Source organism: Pristis pectinata, chromosome 28, assembly GCF_009764475.1.
Source record: "Pristis pectinata isolate sPriPec2 chromosome 28, sPriPec2.1.pri, whole genome shotgun sequence".
Classification (NCBI taxonomy): domain Eukaryota; kingdom Metazoa; phylum Chordata; class Chondrichthyes; order Rhinopristiformes; family Pristidae; genus Pristis; species Pristis pectinata.
Window position 1 is genome coordinate 26,853,414 of NC_067432.1, and position 26,413 is coordinate 26,879,826.

At 38.0% G+C, this 26,413-nt stretch overlaps 1 protein-coding gene across 1 annotated transcript in view; it reads right to left on the bottom strand.

Annotated features, from left to right (window-relative positions):
* Window positions 1-26,413, bottom strand: part of rnf111 (ring finger protein 111) — a 67,509-nt gene that overhangs the window by 15,572 nt on the left and 25,524 nt on the right. Inside the window, 3 exon segments of the mRNA XM_052040409.1 lie at window positions 1,534-1,707; window positions 6,759-6,922; window positions 23,367-23,493. Coding sequence (XP_051896369.1) covers window positions 1,534-1,707; window positions 6,759-6,922; window positions 23,367-23,493 — 465 coding nt within the window.

A 26,413-nucleotide genomic window follows, 5' to 3' on the forward strand; every position in this document is an offset into this window, starting at 1 on the left:
AGACACAGTATATACACAATTTTCTAACAAGATCTGTAATGTTTTCAGGTCAATAAGAGATACACGTGGCACTAACTGAAAAGAACATTTACTTGCCTTCTGTATTAAGTGCTACAGTGACATAATGCTTGCCCAATGCTTCTTTTTTTAAAAGAGAAAACCTTCTGCAGATTGGAAGTCTTTTTGTTAATCTCACCAACCAGCTGCAGTGTGAGAAACAAATCACTTTGATGCACAATTTTGCTTTTCCCACCTGATCTCAGTGCATTATTCAAGTATCTTTCATTTCAAACTCCCCCTACACATTCCCCAGGTAACTGGTTTACACTGCAAGCAATTTTCTTTAATCATATTCGTACCACCTTCTTTTGGAACAGTTGTCACCAGCATGCACATCTACCTTCATTGCACTCCACATAGAAAATCAAGCACCATTGCTCTTCACTCTTACTCTCCCTATGCCCTTTGAAATATTCATTTTCAAAAGATTCCTCATAACTCCTTTCCTTAATAACCCTTCCCTCCAAACTTCTTCAGGCATCTTGGACACCTCGCAAACTGTGCTTGGATATTTTATACGAGAAATTTCAGAGGTAAAATTTATTCCTTTTGTCAATTAAGGCTACACCACTGTTGTACACGATTCTACTGACTTCATTTTATAGAAATCTGTTGCTCTCCCTCAGAAAAGCAAACCATGTGGGACCTACCTAATTGTCTAAATAATGTGTCACATTTCAGGTACACTAGCACATTGTAATGAAAACTTTCATCTTGATCAAAGGCAAGAAAATACTCTTATTTCTGACACTTAATGTTTGCATTCAGCACTCCCAAATCAAAAGCAAATGTGTCCTGCTTAAATACCAAAAGCTACACTTGCCTCCCTAACCTCAGCATTCAATATTCTAATTTTAATGTTTCCATTAATCTCTTGTTAACATGCTGGTTCGATTGTTGGTTATCTCATCAAATCATACCTGGTACGTCTTGATGCCTACATATTCTACGCCAGTGGTATTTCCCCATAAACTTGGACTGATCAGGAGGCAGAAGGACCAATCTTTTTTTCCCCAGCACCTTGAGACAACTGGTCAACAGACTTCATGCTAGAACCAGCAAAGTGCTCACAAATCCTGGCCCTCTGATATTCAGGAAGCATTTCAATCCAAGGAAGATCCAACATTTGCACCCCTGGTCAGATATTCTACTTCACCCAGTTCAGGAGAAGCTCCACTAAGTGGGTTACATTTTTCAATAGTCATTTTCCTTTCAGTATCTTACTCCCCTTCTTATCTATTCAGAGAACAATTCCCTCTCCACTCTATAGGTGAGAAATCCTGCTCGTAGGGCTACCAAAGCATTTATCACTGAGCTTCTCATTAAAGAGGCTTAACAATTCACCACAAACAAAGCTCAGCAAGATGGTGTAATTCAAATTTCAGAGTACTAAAGTAGCACCTATTAGTGAAGTATCCTTGGAATATACAACTTTATCAAATAGCTTCAAGTAAGACAAACTGATGGACGTACCCACTGCTGAAGGACCTGCTGCACCAATGGCCGTAGGAGCTCCTGAAGACTGCGTCACAGAGGCAGGCTGTGTGGTAGAAGGACCGGGAGTTGTACTTATGATCTGGCCTGAGGTAGGTACATTAGCGGCAGGTTGTGATCTAGCAGCAGAGGTCGTTGGCACCACTGTGGGTTCTGTGATCAAAGTACAAACAGAGATCGAAATTCTATATTCTTAAATGTGAAGAATGGACACAAAGTTGAGAGAGTGGGCAAATCTTAATGAATAAACAAACTTTATGAATGTGTTTAAGCAGGAGTATTTATGACTACTGCCAGCTAAAGATTGGAGTGAGGGCACGGCATACGGCTCTCAGCAGTCAATTTAATAATTAGTCTATTTTAAGAGTAGAGGATACAATCTGCAATAACTTGTGTAAAAACAGAGCAATTTCTCCAGAGAAGTGCTACGTGAGAGGTAATTACAAGGAAATTATCTAAAACTGGTTGTAGCCACTTACTGTTGTGCGGTCACCAAGCTTGACTGACAGGAGAATTACCCAATTATCTCCAGCACAGTTGCCAGTGGCATTGCCACTACATGCAGCCTTTTCAAAAACTAGATTAATAGATATAACACCCTGCGGCAGTACTGTATTCCAATTATCTGTCTAATAACTGTGGATAGGACACATTTTCTGAAGGGTGGAAAATAACTGAAAGGGTGCTTAAAATCTATAATCAAAATCTTACCCAAAAATTAATGACAATTTGAACCTTCACCATAATCAGATCAAATAATTATTCAAAACTGATTTACATTAAAGTACACACAAAAGCTACATTGTTTTGCTCTGATTTAAACATTTGATCATACAATATCTATAGCACAATTGAAGTTTCATTACATTTTCCACATGTAGAAGCAAAGCACGTATCAGTAATGGTCATGATAACACATTACAGGTGGAGAGCAGGGTTGCAGAGATAAAAGCAAAAAAAAATCAAAATTAGAAAGCTAATTTGTATTTCCTCAACCATACTGATGAACTCGTACTGTAACGTGGTTGACACTGATGAAAAATTTTGGTGAAGCATCACATTTTTTTTTACTAATACCAAAACATTGACTATTTATTTCCCTCCATAGTTGCTGCCTGACCGGCTGAGTTCCTCCAGCATTTTGCATGCATTATTCCAGATTCCAGCATCCGCAGAATGTCGTGTCTTGTTTTTAGAGCTACTCACGCTAATTGCAATTATTACAAATAGGGGAAAACAAATTCTTTCATATTATCAACACCAAAAAACTAAAATTGATTTCAACATACATAGACAGCAGATAGGTTTGATTAGACTAAATAAAGAGAAACCATGCTTTGATGTAAATTCTGTATGTTGCTCTGATACAATTCTAACCTAGCTGGTTCTACTTCATTCAAGGCTATTGAATAATCAGCTCATTATTTCCGTCACCACCCAATTACAGTTCAGAGGTAGGCAGAAGGAAAGCAGCTGGTTTCTTTGAAAGTTATCTTGCTGCTTGTAATCTTTTCATCTTCCAATTCCTATCCAGCAACACAATGTCATTCACATCAGCATCTGAAGGGGTAAACTGACTATGAAGACTCATTTTCCGTCTAATTTTAGATCTTTCAGTTAAGTACATTGCTTTCACTGATGATTTCTTTGAAACAGCAAAAAAAGGTAGGAAGCTCTTGCTGGGAGATGAATTGATGTGTCTTTGTCCTCAGTTTTAAGTAGCGTCACATGAAGACGTCCAATTGAAATGTGTTAGCTTGTCTCTCTATGCCTCTCTTTCACTGGGTGAGGTGAGGTGAATGAAGTGGGAAGGGGAGGAGGCAGGGAGGGAAGAAATATCAGCAATTCTAACTATAGCCAAAGTGATTTGAAAATTTACAAGGAACAAAATCTAGAAGTAACTATTACAGAAATTCTCATTTCTTACTCTTGGAAGAGTACTTTCTGAGAGATAAATTATTGACCATGTACATTTTCACAAGTGTGAGATGGAAACTGGGTACAATTTTTAAAATACCTGTAAACACACCTGATGTGTGTCCAAATTTTATTACAGTTCCAGGTCTCACCCTTGCTGCCAAGGTGGGCTGGTGATGGTGGAGTGGGGACAAGTGCCCTTCTCCAACAAAATGAACTCTCTGGTTCATGGTGGACAGCTTTTCTATAAAATTTGATAATCAACTGCATAGTGATGAACAAATGAAGAGGATCATAGAATATCAACCATTAAGGTCAGAAAATAGCTCAGAGAATGCCTATAAATGTTCACTAATTCAACTTCATGTCATGGCCTTTCAGGAATGATTTCATGTGTGCCCAGAGCCAAAAAAGAATCAGATTTTAATTGACAAAGCACTGAGGAAATGTTGAATTTATTCATTAAGTGATAACTCTAAGTAGGCTAAACAGAACAAAATATAAACCAGTCCTGTTTTTTTTGGTCGGTGAAAATTTTCAACTAAAGAGACTTGTTACGCAAATGATTTATTCCTTGCTCCTCAGATAAACCTGAGATCAATCATTAGGCTTTAAGAATTCTTACCAACTGAAATGAAGATGCAAGGCTCACAGAATGTAAATAATTCACCACTCTCTGTTGTCACAGAGCTAACAAAGAAAACTCTTATTCTATAAAAACAATCTGACATCGCTCAAATTCAGTTCAATCTATGACAGAGTGATCCTGAAGAATTACAACTTGAATACTGTATGAAACTGTGCAACAGTCAAATGTGAAACTACACTCTAGAACTTTCATAACCTTTGCATTGCATCACAAAGCTTAAAGTCAATGTTTTGTCAAATAACATTCTGGATTAGTATTCCGACCAATATAATAAATTTAGCAAAATTATTTGGGTAAAGCGGTTTTTAAATTCATGCCTGCATGAGATTTTTATGCAACTTTACATTCTTTCTTTCCAAGCTCCATCACGAACATTGTGCTAAAGAACTAATGACTCCAATAGCATTTCTAAATTAGTTGCTCACAAATGACAGCCAAGTTAATACAGGTAATCTTTCAAGTTTCTGGATTTACAACAATAATTCATAGTTAACATTTAGTGATGTCAAAAGCACTGATGATTATTTTTAAGAAGAGGTTTAAGAGTTAAGAACAGAAGTTTCTCTCCCAAACCAATGGAACATTGCAGATTTTAATGAGAGATGTTATCTCATTTAGTTAAGTACTAAATAAATCTTTGGGATTTGCTCATTTTCAAAACAGTCACCACAAATCATTTGCAATGTATATACTTAATTTGCAGTTACACAGTGCCTTTTCACATACTCAGGGAACAACATAGTAAATTACCATTTGAGATGCAGTCACTTTGTTAAATAGCTTCTACGTATATGCACAGGAAATTCTCAGAGCAAATGAGATAAATTGTATTTTTGTATGGAAGTGAACATGGGAAACCATTGTTCAAACACTTTTAGATTTATTTTACATTTACATAAGTCAGGGCTTTAATTTAACATCCAAAAAAGCATCCTTTCACTTGGAAAAGTTGTGTCTGTAGTGATTGGAGCAGTAGCTGTAAATATTTGCTAAAATTTAGGTATGAAGTATGAACCTACAACCTCCAACTCAGTCTAACTGACAGTAATTATTGGTTAAAGCATTACTTGATGCCTGGTTTAATAATAAAGCTAAATAGAAGAAACATGATAGTATTTCAGCATAATGTTTTATCAAAAGTAGACTTGCAATACCAACTTGAAGATGGAATTAACAAGCTCAGAGCAACTTGCATGCTGTGTGCTACTGAAACAGGCTAATAACACCCAATGTTACAGATTAGGTCTGCTTTGAATTTAACACTCATAACCTAGATCATTACAATTGATTTCATTGTCCGTGGATGGTGAAAATTAAAGACAGGAACAAATGCAAAGGAATTGAAAGAATGGAGTGGAGTCCTTAGGAGGAGGCAGGGGTGGGAGAAGTATAATTAAGATAACTGTACTAGTGTGTGGGCTTCGAGTAGATGTTGGTGCAAGCCTATCCCTTGAGATGGAGACAGAGCTCTAGAAATGGAGTCAAATGGACCACGAGGGTGAAAGCAGAATAGAAATTGGCTGCACAATGATGAAATATGAGTTCTGCACAAGTGCAGGAAGCAGCACCAATGCTTAGAGTCAGAGAGAGATACAGCATGGAAACAGGCTTCTAGCCCACCAAGTCCGCACTGACCATCAACCACCTATTTATTCTGATGCTGTCTTAATCCCAGTTTATATGTTCTTCCTGCATTCCCAAAAACTTCCTCCAGATTCTATCACTCATCTATGCACTAGGAACAATTCACAGTGGCTAATTAACCCACTAACCTGCATGTCTTTGGAATGTGGGAAGGAACCTGAGCATCTGGAGAAAACCCATGCAGTCACAGGGAGAACAAAGCAAGCTCCACATGGCCAGCATCTGCAGTCAGGATTGAACCCAAGTCTCAGGCACCATTCTACTAGCTGCGCCACTATGATGTATCAGATAAGGAGTTGGGGAAGTGGGCCAGAGCAGGACTGAAACAAAGACTGTTCCGCATACCCCACAAAAAGACAAGTGCGGCTTGGGCCCATGGCTACACCTTCAATCTGGAGAAGAGTTGAGTTGAAGAAGTTGCTTAATGCAAGGACAAATTAAGACAAGTTTCTTAATGCTAATTACTATACAATGACCACTGAAGAAATTGCACAGATGAATTCCATTTTAATCTAAAAATAACTCCTTCAAGGGTGAATCTAATTTTTTTCAGTGAAGGTATCAGTAACATTGGGAAACTGAATATATACATACATACATATATACATATATATATATATACATATATACATATATATACACATATATACATACATATATACATATATACATACATATATACATATATATATATATATATGTATATAATAAAAAAAATCAGACACTGGCTGCTTGCTCCAGATTATAATCTTCAGGAAACAGCTGAACATTACAGTTGTACTTAATTTCCAAGAATGTACAAAGTAAAACTTGCTATTGAGTGACCAGTGAAACTAATTCAAGGTATGGAACACTGATATGACAACTGATTTAAAAGTCAACATTTCCTTTTATCCATTAGCAATGAAATTCATAAGATCAATTAATGATTTTGCCTCACAAATTTACCGTGAGCTTTGTGCTCTCCCCAACTTCAGAACCAAAACACACTTACCATCTTCATCCACAGTAAGATCTACCACTTCTGCAGTGCTTTGTCTCAACGGCTGGATAACTGTAGATATTCTGTTTCGGCTCCTTTGCTCCTGAGGTCTGTTCTGGGAGCTTGAGCTTTGGCCCCAGTGTACCCTTGAGTGACCCACAAGTGTGGTGTAAGACCTGGAAGCAAAACAAGTGAAATATTAATCCGTAATGATATACAGGTGACCTATGCTCTACCACGGGGGTGCTTTCCTAGAAAACTGTATCGCGATTTTCCGTAACGTGAAGCCGTGCCATCTGTGTCTGCGTCAAGAAACGTGAGTGGAAAACAAAATTAATTTTGTATTTACAACTTTTGCCAATTTAAGAGAAAATTTTATTCTACATCTCAAATTTCTGGGTAGTGATTTGCAAATTCTGTAAGGGTGAATTTCCATTACCCCAATGGCCATAACTCAGGATATCGCCTGTATTGAGGAAAATTGATCATGGTCAATCGGAACTGCGAATCTAGACTTGCTGAGAAAACTCCATGATAATGTTGATATTTTCTAATAGTGCTTACTGGGAGATGAACGTTCTTAGTCTAGGTGTAAATCACATACAATTTTTTTTTGTTTTACTGAATGTCTACAATTATTGCTGTATTATTGCTCAACCATTGTTAAAATCTGGTGGATAATGTGGAAGGAAGAATCCAGGCATAAAAGGCAAATAATCCCACAGATTTTATTTAACTGATGAATCGTACTGAATGCTAACTGCAAAATAGCTCAAGTTTTTGTCATTCCATACATCAGACTATTAGCCTTAAAAGGTAAAACAAAAAATGAGCATATATATCAGACTAAATGATGCAGTATGCTATAATGAACATGGACTTCAGGATGTGAAAGTGCAATTACAACAAATCCATGCCAAACACTGAGCTTTCAACATTCAAGATCAATGTGTATTGAAATTAAGTATGTCATTGTCTGTTACTTCAACATTTTACCTGGAGTGCAAAATCCTATGAGTGCTTCAAAAATACCTTGCTTCTATCAATTTAGTTCAGACAGGCCTCAGTGCAAATGAGATTGAACCTAGGATAACGATGAAACTAATCTTCACATCCAGGCCTGCTCAATTTTACTTTTAAGGTCAAAAAAGTTATAGATAGAAATAATATTGAAGTTATAGAACAGTACAGCAGGGTAGGGGCCCTTCAGCCCATGATGTTGTGCCAATCTATATAAACAGCTACTCCATGGTCAATCTAACCCTTCCCTCCTACACAACCCATAACCCTACATTTTGTGCTGATCTAAAGATCTTTTAAATGTCCCTATTGTATCAGCCTCTACCACCACCCCCAGCAGCACATTCCAGGCACCCATCACTCTGTGTAAAAAAAAAACCTACCTCTGACATTCCCCCTAAACTTTCCTCCTCTGAGCATAAACTGGTGTCCTCTGGTATTGGCTATTGCTGCCCTGGGGAAAAAGGTGCTGGCTGTCCACTATCTATGCCTCTCAATCTTATACACCTCTATCAAGTTGCCTCTCATCCTGAGTCACTCCAAAGTGAAAAGCCCTAGCTCGCTCAACCTATCCTCATAAAATATGTTCTCTAATCCAGGCAGCATCCTGGTAAATCTCCTCTACACCCGCTCTAAAGCTTCCACATCCTTCCGATAACGAGGTGACCAGAATCAAACATAATACCCTCAGTGTGGTCTAACCAGAGTTTGATACAGCTGCAACATTACCTCGTGGCTCTTGAACTCAATCCCCTGACTAATGAAGGCCAGCACACTGTATGGCTTCTTAACCACCCTATCAACTTGCACAGCAACTTTGAGGGATCTATGGACTTGGACCCCAAGATCTCTCTGTTCCTCCCACTGCTAAGAATCCTGCCATTAACCTTGTACTCCGCCTTCAAGCTCGATCTTCCAAAGTGTATCACTTCACACTTCTCTGGATTGAACTGCCACTTCTCTGCCCAACTCTGCATCCTACATCTTGTTGTAACCTACGAGAACCTTATACACTATCTACAACACCTCCAACCTTCATGTCATCTGCAGACTTACTAACCCAACCCTCCACTTCATCATTCAAGACATTTATAAAAATCAAAGAGCAGGGGTCCAGAACAGATCCCTGCGGAACACCACTAGTCACTGACCTCCAGGTAGAATATCTCCATCTACTAGCACCCTCTGCCTTCTGTGGGCAAGCTAATTCCGAATCTATGCAGCCAAGTTCATGACTGTTGTAGTCATAAGTAATACGCTCCATTCTATGGAAGAATATTTATGCCACCATCTCAAAAAAAATCTAAATCACATGCAGGAAATGCTTAATCTGGACCATCAAAATCAAAAACTAAGATGTAAGCAACAGTAAATTTTGTTACAACCACCCCTTTCCTTTTGTTATGCTACATTTGAGCTACCTCCCCAGTGCTACACACTTAGCACCAAACTTGCAGCATGCTTCTGCTCATTTTCATTCCTTTTAACCTGCACCTTGGTGCTGTGTCTGGTGCAATCAGGGTAGCATAACTGATTAGTGTTATTCAGTACACTTATATACCTGATGGGGGGGAAAAAAGCAATTCTTGGTTTTAGTTCAAGGTTACATTAGCTTAGCAAAAATGAACTCAAAATCCCATAGTTCTCCAATAGCAATACTTGCAAAACCTTTCTGCCAGAAACAGGAATACTTTATCTTAAAAATCAAGTTTGCTCTCTTCATTCCAGCCAAAATATTTTCTATAGCAGCACACAAAAGAGCTGGAGGAGCTCAGCAGGACAGGCTGCATCAATGGAGGGAAATGAACAGTCGACGTTTTGGGTCGAGACCCTTCATCAGGACAGAACATTGACTGTTCGGTTCCCTCTGTAGATGCTGCCTGACCCGCTGAATTCCTCCAGCTCCTTTGTGGGTTATTCCAGATTTCCAGCATCTGCAGTCTCATGTCTCCAAACTATTTTCTATCATTGACATATCAGTCTGATGGTTGTTCTAATCAAACAACATATGCCTAATTATATAGAACAGCAAAGAAACAGGCAATTTGGTGCAACCAGTCTATGTGAATGTTAAAGCTTCACAAATGTTGCTGCCCACTTTCCTCATAGATGAGCATTATCTTCCATTTCCTTTCCACTTGATATGCTTATCTAAATCCCTCTTGAATATAGATGCAGAAGCAGGGGTTTGACCCAAAGTGTCAACAGTTCCTTTCCTCCCACAGATGCTGCTCGACCCACTGAGTTCCTGCAGCAGATTGTTTGTTGTTCTACCTCAACAATTTGTAGTTTTGAGTTCCACATCTTCACTATTCTGTCTCTTCTTGATCATCATCATATATTAATGGCATTTTAATTGTACATTTTCCATTAAGTGGGAACATTCTCCCTCTGTACAAAGATTTATTAGATCATTTCATTTAGGAAAAAAATAATCAATCCAGCCTTGTAATTTTTTTTTGTATAACAATCACCTGTGTACTTGTTTGATAATACAGCAAACTGAATTATACAGGTCCCAAACTTGGTGCAACTAAGCTTCAATGCCAGTTTGGGGTAAATTCTCTAATTTTCAATTTTATCCTCGAGGAATAAACCCCAATGCTTGCTTTCTCCTCATATGAACCCACTTCTAAATTTTTGTGACTTGTATATTTGTATTACGACCTGCTCTTCTTCATACCTAAATATAATTCATCTGCTAATTATGTGCTTTTCCAACTTATAATAATTTTGTTGCTGTCCTCCTCAGTACTGATAACCCCCTTAAACCCAGCCCCCATCTTTTTATGCTCCAAAAATTTGGTGCAAATATGATCAAGAAAGTTTGATTCTCAAGTCTAACCTCCGAATATAAATGTGAACAATCATGGTCCTGGCACTGATCCTTACGGGAGCTACTTTTCCACTGTCGGCCCTTTTGAATAGCTCTCGTTAATTCCTCCTCCCCGCTTTCCATTTTGAAACATCAGGGAAAGGAAAATGTGATTGTAACAGAAATATACTCTTGTCCAAGTTCTTGTTTTATAATTTTATTGTACCAAACTTTAATTTGCTAAGTTGTTTATGCAAGGATGTTTTTCCCCCTTCTTCATAGATTTACCATCATCATGAACTATTTCCTTTCGTAATTTTCCTCTGTTCCTTGCAAAGATATTAACCCAATGTGATCAACAATTTCACAAGCAAGGTAATTTCAGTTACAGGCCCTTGCACAAATGCAATCAGTAGCATTTGTAACATGCATATCAAAATACAAAAATTGTACAAGTTGGAGTAAGTGAAAATGTTCATCTGTAGAATTCAGTCATTCATTCTTGCATGGATATTTCAATAACAACCTAACTACTAAAGCTGAATCTAATTAAATGCTCCAAAACCAAAGCTGGGAATCCGAGTTGAGAAGTGATAGAATCAAGGAATATTTATGACACAGCAGATCGTTCGCCCCTTTCAGTCTAAGCTGGCTTGCATAAGAACAATCCCACCAATCTTTCCCCACTGCCCTGCACGATATTCTCTTTCCCGTGTCTATCTAATTCCTTTCAGAAAGTACCGAATAACAGTGAGGTTCTTCAGTACAAGATGACCATGCAGAGTCAGCAAAATTCTACCAAGCTTTAAAAGGTTAAATTACAAATGACAGACTATAAGTTTGGCATTATCTCACTGGATTCAGATGAATCAGGAATGATCAAATTCAGTTGTTTAAAAAAAAATAACTGTTTTCTGCTAAGGCAGATACAGAGAAACTATTTCTGCTAGTGGGGAAATGACTGAACAAGTAGCATGTTCTTTCTATCCAGATGATTTAGGACTTCACATGTTTTCACACAAATCTAGAACTCGCTCTCAGATTGTGGACGATGCTCAAATTAATATTTTCAAGACAAATCTACAGATATCTTTTAATTAATATCATGGGAGATGGAACAAATAAAAAGGGTAAATGGAGCCAAAGTAATGATTAGCTTTAACCTAAATGAATAGAACAGGCTTCAAAAGTTAATTGTCTATTGTGCTTCTATGTTTCAATTACTAAAAGATAGAACATTCATATATTCATTCTCTGAAAATATAATGCCCACCAATACTCACTCAGTATTGAATCACAATGTCTGCCCAAGTTAGAATTTTAAGTCCTTGAATAGTTTGTGAAAAGACACTTAAGTAATGTGCAAGTATTCTCTAGTAATCACGACACAAGTGATCACAAAGTCAGGACTTCTGAAAGCCAGGTACGTTTCAGCAAAAATGTAAAAAGAACTGAATGAACAGATTTTAAAATAGCTCTTCAGAAATGGAATTTTTTCATTAGTGCTGCTGTGGAACTCACTGCAATATCTACAAAATTCATTTTGAAGTGAGTAGATTAAACATATGGTGTTTCTTGAAGATAACAGATCAAAGGTTGAGGGAAACAGAATTCGCACTTGCAAAGGAATTAATAATTAAAGTATTTTTGACTTCAAATAGTCCCGGGCAGACACATCTTGCAATGGACATAATAGAGAGGAAGCCCTAATTTTGAGGTCCAACTCCTCTCCACAATGCAATGGTTTGGGCTGCACAACTTTTGGCCAACTGCTTCTTTACAAGTTTAGACAAGATTTAGTAGTGTCTGGAGGACTGAGTGGGTGCACATCTGTTACATATGCTCCCAAAAGACAAAAGCCATGTTTCCATCTTGACAACAGAAAATCAGACGTAGAAATTACTGTTTCACAATACAGAGCATCATTGTAGTAAGCTTGAGCATGTCTGCACACCTTGTATTCATAATGCACTTCTACTGAAGTTGTAAGGATTCTAATTCTCAGTATTTTTTGTCTACTCTTTCGATTTCACTCAAAGGCCTTTAACAAGGCCCCACATGGGAGATTGGTCCAAAAGGTTAGGGCCCATTTGATCCAGGACAAGTTGGTAAATTGGATCCAAAACTGGCTTGGCAATAGAACATAGAGGGTGACGGTAGTCTTTATCATTGGATGCTGACAGGAATTAGTGCTGGAACCCTTGCTGTTTGCAATATAGGTGAAAGATTGGATCTGGATGTAGGGTGGCATGATCAGTAAGCTTGCAGATGACATGAAGATTGGCAGAGCTGTGACACTGTGGAGGGTAAATCTAAGGTTACAGGGTAATATCAATGTATTGGTGAAATGGTCTGAAATGCAGATGGAGTTTAATCCTGATAAATGTGAGGCAATGCATTTTTGGAGTACTATTGAGGCCATAACATATACAACAAATCGCAAGGTCCTGGGCAGTACTGAGGAACAGAGGCACCTTGGGATCCAAGTCCAAAGATCCTTAAAATAACAGTACAAGTACATTATATGGTTAATAAGGCATATAGGGTGCTGGCCTTCATTAGTTGGAGCACTGAATACAACAGCAGTGCCAACTTTATGAAACATTGGTGAGACCTCAGCTGAAGTAGAGTGCAGTTCTGGTCACCACATGACAGGAAAAATGTGAAAACGCTGGAGAGGATGCGGGAGAGATTCACCAGAATGTTGCCTGTGATTGAGCAGTTCTGTTATAAGGAGAGACTGGAGAAGCTAGGTCTGTTTCCTCTGGAGCGGAGGTGGTTAAGAGGGGACATAATTGATGTATATAAAATTATGAGCGGTATAGATAGGTTAGATGACAGGAACCTGTTCCCCTTATCAAAGGTGAACTATATTAGAAGACAGATTTAGGGTAAGGGGTAAGAGATTTAGAGGGGATTTGAGGGGGACCTTTTTCACCCAGAGAGTGGCAAGTACCCAACTGCACTGCCAGACAGTTATGGAAACAGAATTACTTACAGTATTTAAGAAGTGTAAAGATGAGCACCTGAATTGCCTAGGCATTGAAGGCTATGGGCCAAGTGCTGGACCTGGATGGATGGATGCCCACCGGTCAGTGTGGAATGGTGGGCTGAATGGCTTGTTTTACTGCTGTATTGCCCTATGACAATCTAATTTAAATGTGCTTTCTTTATTAAGCAATAGCTTGTGCTGGCTTCAAAAACTAATCTTCATTCAAATAAAGGTACTTTTAATGTTTAAAAAAGTTGCATCAAAAATTCAGAAGTACTTCTCACCAGAATACATACAAGCTCCCAGTACTTGTTAATGCACATAAGGACAACTCAGTACATCTGAGAAGATGAGAGCGACTGCAGATGCTGGAATCTGGAAGATGACACAGATGCTGCAAGAATTCATTGGGTCAATCAGCATCTGTGGAGCTAAAAGGTGCAAGTCGATATTTCAGGCCAAGACCCTGCATCAAGACTGACGGGGGAAGAGGAAAAGTTGCCAGTATATAGCAGTACGGGGCGGGGGGGCATGCAACATGCGACATGCAAGCAGAAGATACTCCGCAAAATGGTCTCCCAGTCTTCACTTGGTTTCACCGATGTAGAGGAGGACATATTGTGAGCACCAAAATGCAGAAGAACAGGTTGGAAGAGGTGAAGGTGAATCTTTTCCTCAGTTGGAAGGGCTGTTTAGGTCCCTGGATGGTGAGGGAGGAGCTGAAGAGACAGGTGTTACACCTCTTATGGCTGCAGGGGATGGGAGGGGTGGGTGCAGAGGGACAGGTGCAAGGGTTATTCAAGCTGGAATCAGGTTATTCAAGCAGCCTGTGGATGTCAATTCTCAATATACAAGGTACATTAAGACCAGAACAGCCAAGTTACACTGGACGAAACAATCACTTGTGCTGCAACATTCTATATTCAACAACCAGCTTCTATTAATTTCATTAACACCACACACTCATTGTACAGTAAAACTCCCATAATCCACTATCCAACTATTCGAAAATTCCCATGGTTCGGCATCTGCTCAGCAGATGATGTTTGTCGCACTTCCCTTCCTGATCACTGTGGCCCTGGTTCATGGGACAGTTTATTATATATACTAGAACATAGAACAATTACAGCACAATTCAGGCCCTTCAGCCCACAAAGCTGTGCCGAACATGTCCCTACCCTAGAAATTACTAGGCTTACCCATAGCCCTCTATTTTACTCAGCTCCATGTAGCTATCTAACAGTCTCTTGAAAGACCCTATCGTATCAGCCTCCACCACCGTTTCCGGCAGCCCATTCCACGCACTCACCACTCTGAGTAAAAAAAACTTACCCCTGACATCTCCTCGATACCTACTCCCCTGCACCTTAAACCTATGTCCTCTTGTGCCCACCAATTCATTTGCAATGAATATTCTGTGCAATATTTTTGTAAAAAGTGAATTAAAAGCATTTTGGGGTATTATCAGAAATAACATCCTATAGTTCAGAAAACCTGTCAGTCCAGCACCCAAGTCTCACAAGATGCTGGAGAAACTCAGAGGGTCGGGCAGCATCTGTGCAGGGAAACGGACAGTCGACGTTTCAGGTCAAAACCCTTCACCTGGACTTCAAAACTTTGACCGTCAACTTCCCTCCATAGATGCTGCATGACCCACAGTGAAGCAAGGAGGCAATCAACTGTGCTGTTTGTTGCTCCAGATTCCAGCATCTGCAGTCTCTTACGTCTCCAAATGACCAAGTGAGCTAGATTCTAGGAGTTTTACTGCATAGGGCGTATTTTCTGTAACTATGTCATTCATGCAGCAATGAATTGCTCAATGCATTGAAGAATATTTTCAGCTAATCTTGTACTTCAATTGACTGAAAATTAAAAAGGCCGATTCCAGAGCTCAGCTTGGGTAGACAAAAGCATTACCACGGGTAGAAGTACTACTGAATGAAGTACAGGCTAACATTTAAAATTACAATGAGGAACAATTTTAAATTGGCAGATTGAGTTCAACCATGATAAGTGTGAAGTGATACACTTCAGGAGATCAAATTTGAAGGCAGAATACAAGGTTAATGGCACGACTCTTAGCAGTGTGGAGGAACAAAGGGATCTTGGGGTCCACATCCATAGATCCCTCAAGGTTGCCACGCAGGTCCATAGGGCGGTTAAGGCGGCGTATGGAGTGTTGGCCTTCAGTAGTCGGGGTATTGAGTTCAAGAGCCATGAGGTGATGTTGCAGCTCTATAGAACTCTGGTCAAGACCACACTTGGAGTACTGTGTTCAGTTCTGGTCACCTCATTATAGAAAGGATGTGGAAGCTTTAGAGAAGGTGCAGAGGAAATTTACCAGGATATTGCCTGGATTGGAGAGCATGTCTTATGAGGATAGGTTGAGCAAGCTAGGACTTCTCTTTGGAGAGGAGGATGAGAGGTGACTTGATAGAAGTGTACAAGGTGATAGAAGGCATAGATCAAGTGGACAGTCAGAGACTTTTTCCCAGGGCGACAATGGCTCACACGAGGGGACATAATTTTAAGGTGATTTGAGGAAGGTATAAAGGGGATGTCAGGGGTAAGTTTTCTTTTTAAAACACAGAGAGAGGTGAGCATGTGGAATGCACTGCCGGCAGAGGTTGTGGGGGCAGATATATTAGGGACATTTAAGAGACTCTTAGATAGACACATGAATGATAGAAAAATAGGGGGCTATGTGGGAGGGAAGGGTTAGATAGATCTTAGAGCAGGATAAAATGTCAGCACAACATTGTGGGCCGAAGGGCCTGTACTGTGCTGTAGTGTTCTGTTCTACATTGACTGGGTAAGATTTTTTGCATCAGATATTTAGCAACTACAATGTTTATTTATAAATTTGCACTAAATATCAATATTTCTCTCTAATTAACTTTTGATATTTCACTATTGCAGATTAACATGAACCACACAACCAATCTAGTCTTTAGCATAGGAATGTCTTTTATACTCTGTGAAAGGTACTCTTTTGCAGTTACTAACAATCGAGATACCTCATCAAATACTTTTCTGTGAAGCAACGAGACATTCAACTGTGCAGCACAACACCTTTTACTGCCTTCATAAAATGCTTGCAGAACAAACTTTATTAGCAATAACCACAGGAAGGATCACGGTTGAGTGAGGTGGTGGCGGCTAGGGGACAGATTCCTTTCTTCACACAGATGATGTAGAGACCAGTGGTGGCCAGATGCCTTGGCCTAGACCCGGAAATATCATAGAATGGGAAAGGATGAAATGAACACTTCTGACCGTTGATAAAACTATATATTCTTTCATAAATCTCACGACTTTAGTTCATTGCAAACTAAAACAGAGCTCCATCCAAAAGAACAAGGTGGGCTTGATTCATAATGAAAACCAAATACAATTTCAGTACATTAGTAAGAAAAAATTGAACTGTATAGAAATTGTTGTATTAATCTGAAAATGATTTGAATCAGAAATGAAATTTCCAAAGACTGGAAATGGTTCAAGTATGCAATTTCGTTTTACATGTAAAGTAGCTGACTTATTTGAAAATGTAAAAACTCATACAATTCAGTCCTGCTTATTGAGTACCAGTGGCTGTACAGCTAATGCACAGAACTCAAGCCTTCGGTTTGTGTACTTCTTCAAAATATGTCTTTGAGGAAAATACATAGATTTAAGTTGATTTCATCTTGCATTATCAGATGAAACAAGAGCTCTTAAAAAAAATTGCTGAGCTGATTTTGAAGATATTCAAACTTGTACATTATAAATCGGTAGGTTTTACCATATTTATAGGGATTTCATTGCTAAACCATAAGCTTCAGAAATGATCTAATGCTAGCTTTAAGATATTTCTCTATTTGGGCTTCAGATCATCAGATAAAAATCACCAGGAGCACCACATCCTTTTGTTACAATAAATTTCTGATGGACATCCTTCAATGTTTTCAATCAGTACAGATCTTTCTACAGTTATTTCAAAAATAGCAATAAAAAAATTCAGATAATACAAGTGAAAGACATTGCATGCCACTTCATCTTTGAACAAGTCACATCAGGAACCCTGCTTACAAAATCAGTTATTTATTTTTGTTTTTTTTCCAAAACAACTCGTATCTGTTTTGCATATCAAACCCACAGATGCTCAGACGGTTATTTCTCAGATAATTTCAGTTATGCTACTTTCATATAACGCTTTAGGTATTAAGTGTGCCTTTTCTGGCAAAATGCCATGTAAAAGCACGACAAAAATTCATAAGTGTGCATTTGCACTTTGTTGCTGAAGATGTTTGGAAGAGCACTATGTTTGAATTGTAGCAGAAAAGCAGTTGCTGTGAAGTTCTGCCAAAATGGTAACCTTTCTGCCTGCTACTATCATTCATATATTTCATGGAATGAAAACAGCTGCCTATTTCACAATTTTTTTTTTAAATAAATCATCAAATAGGATTCTCTTCATATGTTCAGCTATGCAACTTAGTCTTCACATTGTCACATTGATGTGAGGGCCCATTGAAAAATGTGTTCCTCACTTTACCAAGTAATCAAATTCATTTTTCAGACTTATAACAGTGCTCATGCAAGTGTTTTCCTTTTCTCCCCCCCCCCCCCCCCCCCCAAACAGTTATGGTGAATTTAGGGCTGGGTTAATACGCTACTGGTACATCAGCTACTGCTCAAACAGGTTTGGTGCTTCTCCATCCACTTTCTTATGAGGAAATCGAACTCTTGCCTTGTGCTGGCAAACCAAAGCCTCTCACCAACTGGCTTGCAAATGTTGCCAAACGCATATTCTAGCAGTTCATGAGATACAAAAAGCTAGCATGCTGGTACAACATGCAAGTAGGCTAACAAATAGGAGGGCTATGAAGTATAAACATAGAAAAGCTTGGAGGCACCTTTACAGAGTGTGCCAGGAGTACAAAAAGTTTTGTTCTCCCTATTTAGACTTGTATTGGAGGCAATGCAGTGGAAGTTCACTGTTGAGTCCTGGGATGAAAAGGTTGACATATGAAGGGCAGTTGAGCTGGCTGGGCCTACACCCATTGGAATTTAGAAAAATGAGAGGTGATCTTACTGAAAAATAAAAGATTGTGAAGAGGATTGACAGAGTGGATGCAGAGAGGATGTTTTTCCTAGTGGGGCCATCTAGAACAAGAAGTCATGGTTTCAGAAAAAGGGATTTCCACATCAAATGAGGAAGAATTTCTCCTCTCCAAAGGTTGTGGAGCTTTGGAAGTCTCTACCCCAGAGCAGTAGAGATAGTCACTGAATATCTTTTAGTGGAGACTGACAGACATTTAAACTACGAGGGAGTTGAAGAGCATGGAGAGTGAGGAAGTGGTGTTGAGGCAAAGATGGGATAAGTCTTATTAAATTGCAGAGCATGCTCAAGAGATTGATTGGGCAGCACCCATTTATGTTCTTGTAGTCTTTAAATTTTGGTGTCTTTCTTTCCTGCTCACTCATTAGTGAAAAAACAAAACAAATATGAGGATCAGAAAAAGGAAACGAGGAAAGGCCAAAATAAGAGAATGCAAAAGCTAAAATATACACCATGGCTTATATCTAATGAAATATTAATTTTTTTGTTTTCTTTTCTCATCCATTTCCTTAAAACAAACAGCAGCAGATGCTCACATAATTACCATTAAATGGACCTTTTCCTTGACCCAAAATCTGTACCAGTAGCTTGGCTCTGAGTGAGCATTTTTGTCACAGAAAAGACTGTGGCCTAATCCATGACAAGAACATATGGGTCTGGTGCAACTTTAACGAGGCCATTCAACTCCTCTTGGAATTTCAACCTCTTTTTTGAATGAATACAAAACTTTCATTATCACATTTCTGTCAATATGGTGTATATTTATTGTTCTTATACCAATTCCGAGGCAAGAAATAGAAACATGAAGTCAAATGACATTTTAGTGCGGCTTTTGAGGCCTTTACCACTTTAGATTGCTTCTACCACCATTTTTCTTTAGTTACTGATCAAAATGTTTTTACTAAAAACATTCGAGTTTCGGAGGACACAATCACAATATGTATTGGAGACACAAGAGACTGCAGATGCTGGAATTCACTATATATAGTGGTTTACGTGCATCTCTGTTTAAGTGGATGAAAAGAAAATGTTAGGCACATGAAATTATTCCACTTTCTGATGTCTCTGTGTATGATATTAGTGGTTTCACACAAATTTTGTGCTTTTGTAGAAGTTTGTTTCAAATGAAACATTTTGAAATATTAATCTCCATTCATTTCCACCTATGTGCAGGTAATTTTTTTAATGCTGAAAATGTACTATTCTGTAGATTCACCAAAATACACTAACTTGTACCAAAAGTTGAAAAATTAGATTAAAAATATATTATAAAATCTATTCGAAGTCTCAAATCTGCAGTTAAACATTACAGATTAGTGATCCATGGAAGATAATCCATTCTTGTCACAAGCAATTTAATACCATTGTTTTCTTTGAAGCCAAAATCCTCTCAAAATAATGAAAAACCCTTAAACCCAAGTTAAATTTTTTCAGGTTGACTAACTTTCGTAAAATATCATTCAAAATTCACCAACATGCTGACAGCAATCAAAGTGGAAGCTTTTGTGGATACCAAAGAATAATTAAAAGTAGGAAAGGTCTAGATTTTCCTGCCACTGACTCTTAAGAAAAATGCTCACAAAGCCTCAGTCTCACCAGGTGCATTCTCCAAAGATCTGTGGCACCCAGCAATAGTACGCAAGCTGGCTATGCAGCCAACAAGATTCATTCTGAGAGCCAGGAAATCAATTTTTTCTTAAATAACTTTCAAAACAGAACAGAAGTCACGTGGAATACCAAGGTGAAGTATCAAGTTTTTCAAACAACATACAATATATTAAAATCCATGGAATTTTCAATTATTCAGGGGAATCAGATTCCATATTCAAAACCAGTTCTAGTAACAGGTTATTCAGCATTAACTGTGGTATATCCAGCCACTAAAATCCCAGTTATAATTTATGTGAAGCATACCATGTTTTTTTTAATACAAGATACAGGATGCACTCAGCAGGTCAAGCAGCACCCGTGGTGGCACAGAGTCCATGTTTCAAATCAAGGACCCTTCATTGAAACTTGAAAAATGAGAATAACAAGCATGTTTTAATTTGCAGAGACGTGAAGATTGGTGAGAATAGAGGGAAAGTCGTAAATATTCCGTTCCCAACATCGCCCCCACAAATGTACAAGTCTTGATGAGAATGTCCAAGATTTTCTATTGCTGCTTTGCATTTCCAGCACTTCCAGTTTCCTTTTGCTCCGTGACTATTCAATTCATTGTCATTTCTCTTCCACGTGCGTCCACCTTGAAATTCTGCGCCTCTCTCCAGCAGGATTTCCATTTATCTCTAACTTTGTTTATTCCCTCTAATTTTTATTCCTCCTCGTTTTTGCTAAGCTGTTGACCAAATCTCCCTTCCATAGCCATATCTCTTTCCTTAAAAAAATGTCTCCGGCTCCAAATTATTCTATGTGGATTTCAACTTAAATTCCAGTGTCAATGTTTTGGATCCACTCATCATCATTCAAACTATCAATTATTTCTCGAATCACTGCTCTCCACAGTCCTGAATTATAATAATCTTCTGGAGCTTCCTCCGCCTTCAATTTCCTCCAACCCCACCTCTCCCTTCAGTCCCAACCCTGGCTACGTTTTCACTATCTTTTCTATTATTCTATTCTAAGATTCTGAATGATCGTTCCTCAGAAAATGCCTCCGCTTCATTGCCTACATGCCCAGCTTAATCAATTCCAATGCCCATATGACATTGAACTCTTTGCCACCAACTTCACCTCAGTACCCATTTTTTTTTGCCAAGCGTTTTCACCCAAGACTCTGGATTCTTCTTTCAGAATTCCCAATTGATTTGGACCTATGATTACTGCCAAAGGACATTGCAACCCTCAGGACTTGGCACTGAATTTAACAATTTAAAGTAGAATGTACCCCTACATTAGAGCAGCTCAGGGAATGGAAATTCACCCTTTATGGAAATTGCATATCACCAAAAAATAAATTACATAATAGAAATTAGCTCTTATGGAATTTTTGAGAAAAAATAACTAAAGACAAAATAAGAAACAAAATGTCAATTTTTCTCAAGGATTACATTACTGATAATTGCAATACAGATTGTTTTCTAGGAATGCAACCCCTCATAATGCAGGGCATGCACTGTATTACCCTTCTCTCCCCCCCAAAGGATGCCGCTGTACCTTTGTTTCAATTTTATTTTACCCTTGTCTCTAACTGCTGGCTTTTGAAGTAACTGTTACCATGACAACTTTGTACCCTATCACAGACACTTCCTCTGCTCTTCACCCCTCCTCCTTTGCAACATCAAACATTTTCCAGTTCTGATGAAGGGTACTTGACATGAAACACTGACTCCATTTCTCTCTCCATGGATGCTACTTGACCTGCTGAGGGCTTACAGCATTTTCGATTTTTGTTTTAGATTGCCGGCATCTGCAGTTTTTTTTGTTCTAAAATACTTCAATGGTTTTTTACAGCAAGAAATGAGAAATATCAAAATTCACATCAATTTACTGATTCTGCATCACTTACTTCCACCAAGACTGCAACAGTACACCCCAAGGGCCAGAGTTTCTCTAACATCAAAGTGTGGTACAGCATGTACTAACACAAGAACAATCAGCCATATTCCAGTGATGATTTGATACGTTTAAATATAATCTGCAGAGAAGAATCAGCCTGGTTTCTATTCAAAACCCTTTTTAGGCTTTTTAATCACCCCGCCCCCCCCCCCCCCCCCAAATCAACTGCTGGCAAACCACCAGATTAAGAATAAAATCTTAATCATACACATCGTAATATATCCTGCTATTCTTAGTTTGTAACACATTTGTTTTTACATTCACTGCAAGTCAGAGAAACTCTCAGTTTAACACCTAAGACAGAACCTTTCTTCAGCATGGGATTGAGGTATCAACCAGGATTGTGCACACAGGTCAAAGAAATAAGACTTCAATGAGATAAAGTTCTAGGATCTTTCATACATAAGCGCCTTTAGGGTGCTTCTCTTGGGAATTATTTCTTGCTCAAGGGAACATCTTCTCTGGATAAAGAGTCAGACAGTTAGTACTCTGATGAGGCAAAGCTTTTTCAGTCAGGGGGATGTTAATTAATATTCATCAATTTTGCACTCAAAATCAAAGGGCAAGAATCAGGTTGGAAAATGAGATCAAAATAAAGGATTAGCCATGCTGTCATTGAATGACAAAGCAGGCCTTGAGGCTTATTCCTGCTCCTGTTCCTCTTGGTCTTGACCACAACAAATTGACTCAAAGGCAAGTTCTAACACTAAGTCAAGGCTGACACATTCAGTAGCAATTTTACACAAGGACCATCATCTTCAAGAGATCCTAAATACCATCTGGGACTACCTAACGAGATTCCAGTCAAATTTTTATTATTTTGGATTATGGCTTTAAAGCTATTTGTTAAAACATGTACATGCCAAATTTAAAGTTAATTTTCTTCAGGAAGTATGTGAGGAAAACATTTAATTGTAATTTTCTTAAATTAACAGAATCAAAATGTATGAATGCATGAAGTTGTCCATCCAGAAATGCAAAATCCTAAATCACATTTCATTCATATAGACTATTATTGCTGTCACATTACTGCATCTAGTAATTATAAGTTTTACTTTAAACATTCCTCCTAGATCTTGAAAGAATACGAGAGTATTGCCTTGAAACAAAACAACATTCTCAAGTCCAGCTCACCTGCAATTGTCCCCAACAGTGACAATCTCCACTTCACTGTCCGTTGAGGTAACATTGATTTCTTCATTGGCAGTAACCTGGGGAGCTGAGGTGGCCTCAATCACCACAACATCCTCATCAATATTTCCTGGAAACAACATAAAATTCATAATCAGCAACAATCTAGCATGCATACAAAGTGTGTGGTCTTGAAACTTCAGTTACACCCAATGTGACCTACATTCAGAGGTATCAAAGGCAAGATCACTTCAGGTGGCCTATCATTATTATATAGTTATTAACATTCATCTTGTATATCATCAAAACAAAAATGTTCAAACCTCTTGTTCTACATTTGTTATATTTCATCTAGTGGATTTTTTTCCAGAATCAAATTTGGTCTAGTAATAGGTACACATTACTACTCTGCCTGCATCTATACATCTAACAAACCCAGTGGTGAATGAAAATGCATTGTCCCGCAACAGCCACTTACTCCAGTCACCTTGACTTAGTTTACAGTTAGCTCACCTCTGATTAACAGAAACGTAAGATTTCAACATCTAGGGGAAGAAAAACAAAAAAATTCTGAAATATCATGAGTACTTAATTAGAACAAGCAATGCTAAGGTTTCAAATTCACTATTTAAAATATTAGTTTGCCTTTTCTTTGTCATAACCTAACAGACCTGCTGCATATTTTCCATCTTTACCTGGATGATATCTGTGGCATATTTCTGCACCTGTCACAGATAAACCCTGGGGCAAAAGAGAAAAAAAAAATGTACCTTTGATCTTTTATTTGTGGGCATTTAACTTGCAGATATTAGTTTCAAAATTATGAATCAGTCTGTTAAGGTTTTTGCCAAATACAAAAAATTCAGTTCTGTGGAAAAAAACCAGCACAACTAGTAATGAAACCCAAGTCAATTTCAAAGAAATTCTGCCCGCTTTGCATGGCTACTTTGAGGGCAATTGCAGAATTCATTTGCATCAAAAGATAAAGCTGCAAGTGTTCAGTTTAATACTTCCTCCAAAGAGGCTGGTTATAGTTTAACAAATTTCTGAAAGATTAGTTTGTACCTTAAATAAAAATTGAAAAGCAACATAGGAAATCTGATATTAATAATCACCTTTGAATTACATCCAACACCATTGTCTAATTATTCAAAATTCCTGTCACAATAATCAAGTCATCCATGAGTTAGAATTAACAGGGTTTAAATACAACGGCAGGTTCAGAATTTGAAATTGATAAAAGGAAATCTCAGCAAGAATGAAGATTTTAAAATTCCAAATTGTTCATTTCCTTTGAGGAAGGAAATTTGTTGCCCTTGCCCAAAATTCATAGCACGTGACCCTAGATCACACCTTGGTTAATTCCAAAATGTTCTCTCGATCAAGCTATTCAGTTGTATCAAAGCTCTAAAAAGCATTATAGTAGGAGCTTCTTCATCAGACAGATAGCAATGATTTAAGCTGCCCCACCCCCTCCTCGGTACTACTACAGATCAACGATACTAGGAGTCCCAGGATCACCTGCATGCTACAGTATATTGAAAGGAAAATGATTTAAGGACATCTTCAAGTATAAAGAATAGCAAAAATCTCCCATATCTCTAGCAGTCTTGTATTTCTTTCACTTAATATCAACATTATTTTCCAGGGGTTGTTCTGTGTCCTGCATATTTATGCTAAAATCTTGACAAACTCATTAAGCAGAGACTGGAAATCTGAATTTGGACCTTGGGACTTTCTGGCTTGCATGACTCAGAACAACTTATCAACTGAGCAATGAAGAGAATTTAAGTGGAAAATTCTGACATTTTAATGGTGAGGAAAGGTCACTGGACTCTTCAAATGGTTGAATATTAAACAGAAATTATAAATGAACAGGAACATAGTAATAAAAAATAAAACTGAGTAACAAACTAAATCACAACAGCTGTCTTCTTTTTACCTCAGCTCTCATTAAGAGTGAAAAAAATACTTCAGCCAAAAACAAGTCAAAAGGGCTTAAGTATTATCAGTTTGCAACTAAAGAACATGTTCTGTAGAGCTGCAACAAATGGAATTTCCAAAACAAATATAGCAGAGTGAGCTCATCATCATATTAGAATCTCCTCTAACACTGCTAGTTACTGGCTTGGCCCTCTTCAAGAATACCTCCCACACAAATAAATGGATAATTGCATTTTAAGAATTATACAGAGTTAATCACTGAATTGTTCCAATAAACATTCTCAAAAATTCTGAATTACTTTCCAGAAGTTGGAAGAACCACAGATTAGGCAGTTTAAGCTGTTAAATCTTTCTACTAGCTTTTTTTCCCATGACCACTCAAATGGACATGAACCTTGAAACAATCAGTTTTCATAATCCAGTATGGGAACTCAATATTTTTCATGGTAGTTCATTTTCACTTCAAATTGCATAGTTCTTTGAAGCAAGAAACATTTATTTTAGCATCTTTTATCTTTTCAAGACACCTTAAAACACAGAGCCAATCAAAAGCTTTTGATGGCATCAATATGTTGAAATCAACAATGTGTTAAACAGATTTATCTAGATCCCAAAACTACTTGCAGGTTTAAAGGTAATAGAGTTAGCATGTCTCCTGCTCCTTTCACTCAGAAGATAATGCTAATTAAGTATTTTATAAAATTCATCTTTTTCATGTTTGTAATTTTAGGTTAAAATACCAACCCGATGGTATTACTGGGACTAAGACTATTTTATGTTGCTGCTGATCAGACCCAAAGAAGAATTGTAAAATAAAATTAAATTCAGCATTTACTAAAATCCTATGTCATACACATTTCAACAATTTAATTTCTAAAATACTACTAAGTTTATGCTCTGTGTAGCAGCCTGCATAGAATATGGCTGCATGGTATTTGTCATTCTAGTCTACATGCAAGCCTGTCTTTATAGAGCTGCTCATTTTGTTTTAAACTTATTTAGTTCTCCATTTTATAGTAATAAACTTAATACGTTGCACATTCTATGCAATGTTTGAGCAGAAGTTCCTCTCCCAATCACACTCACACACAAAGTGCAAGAAAACC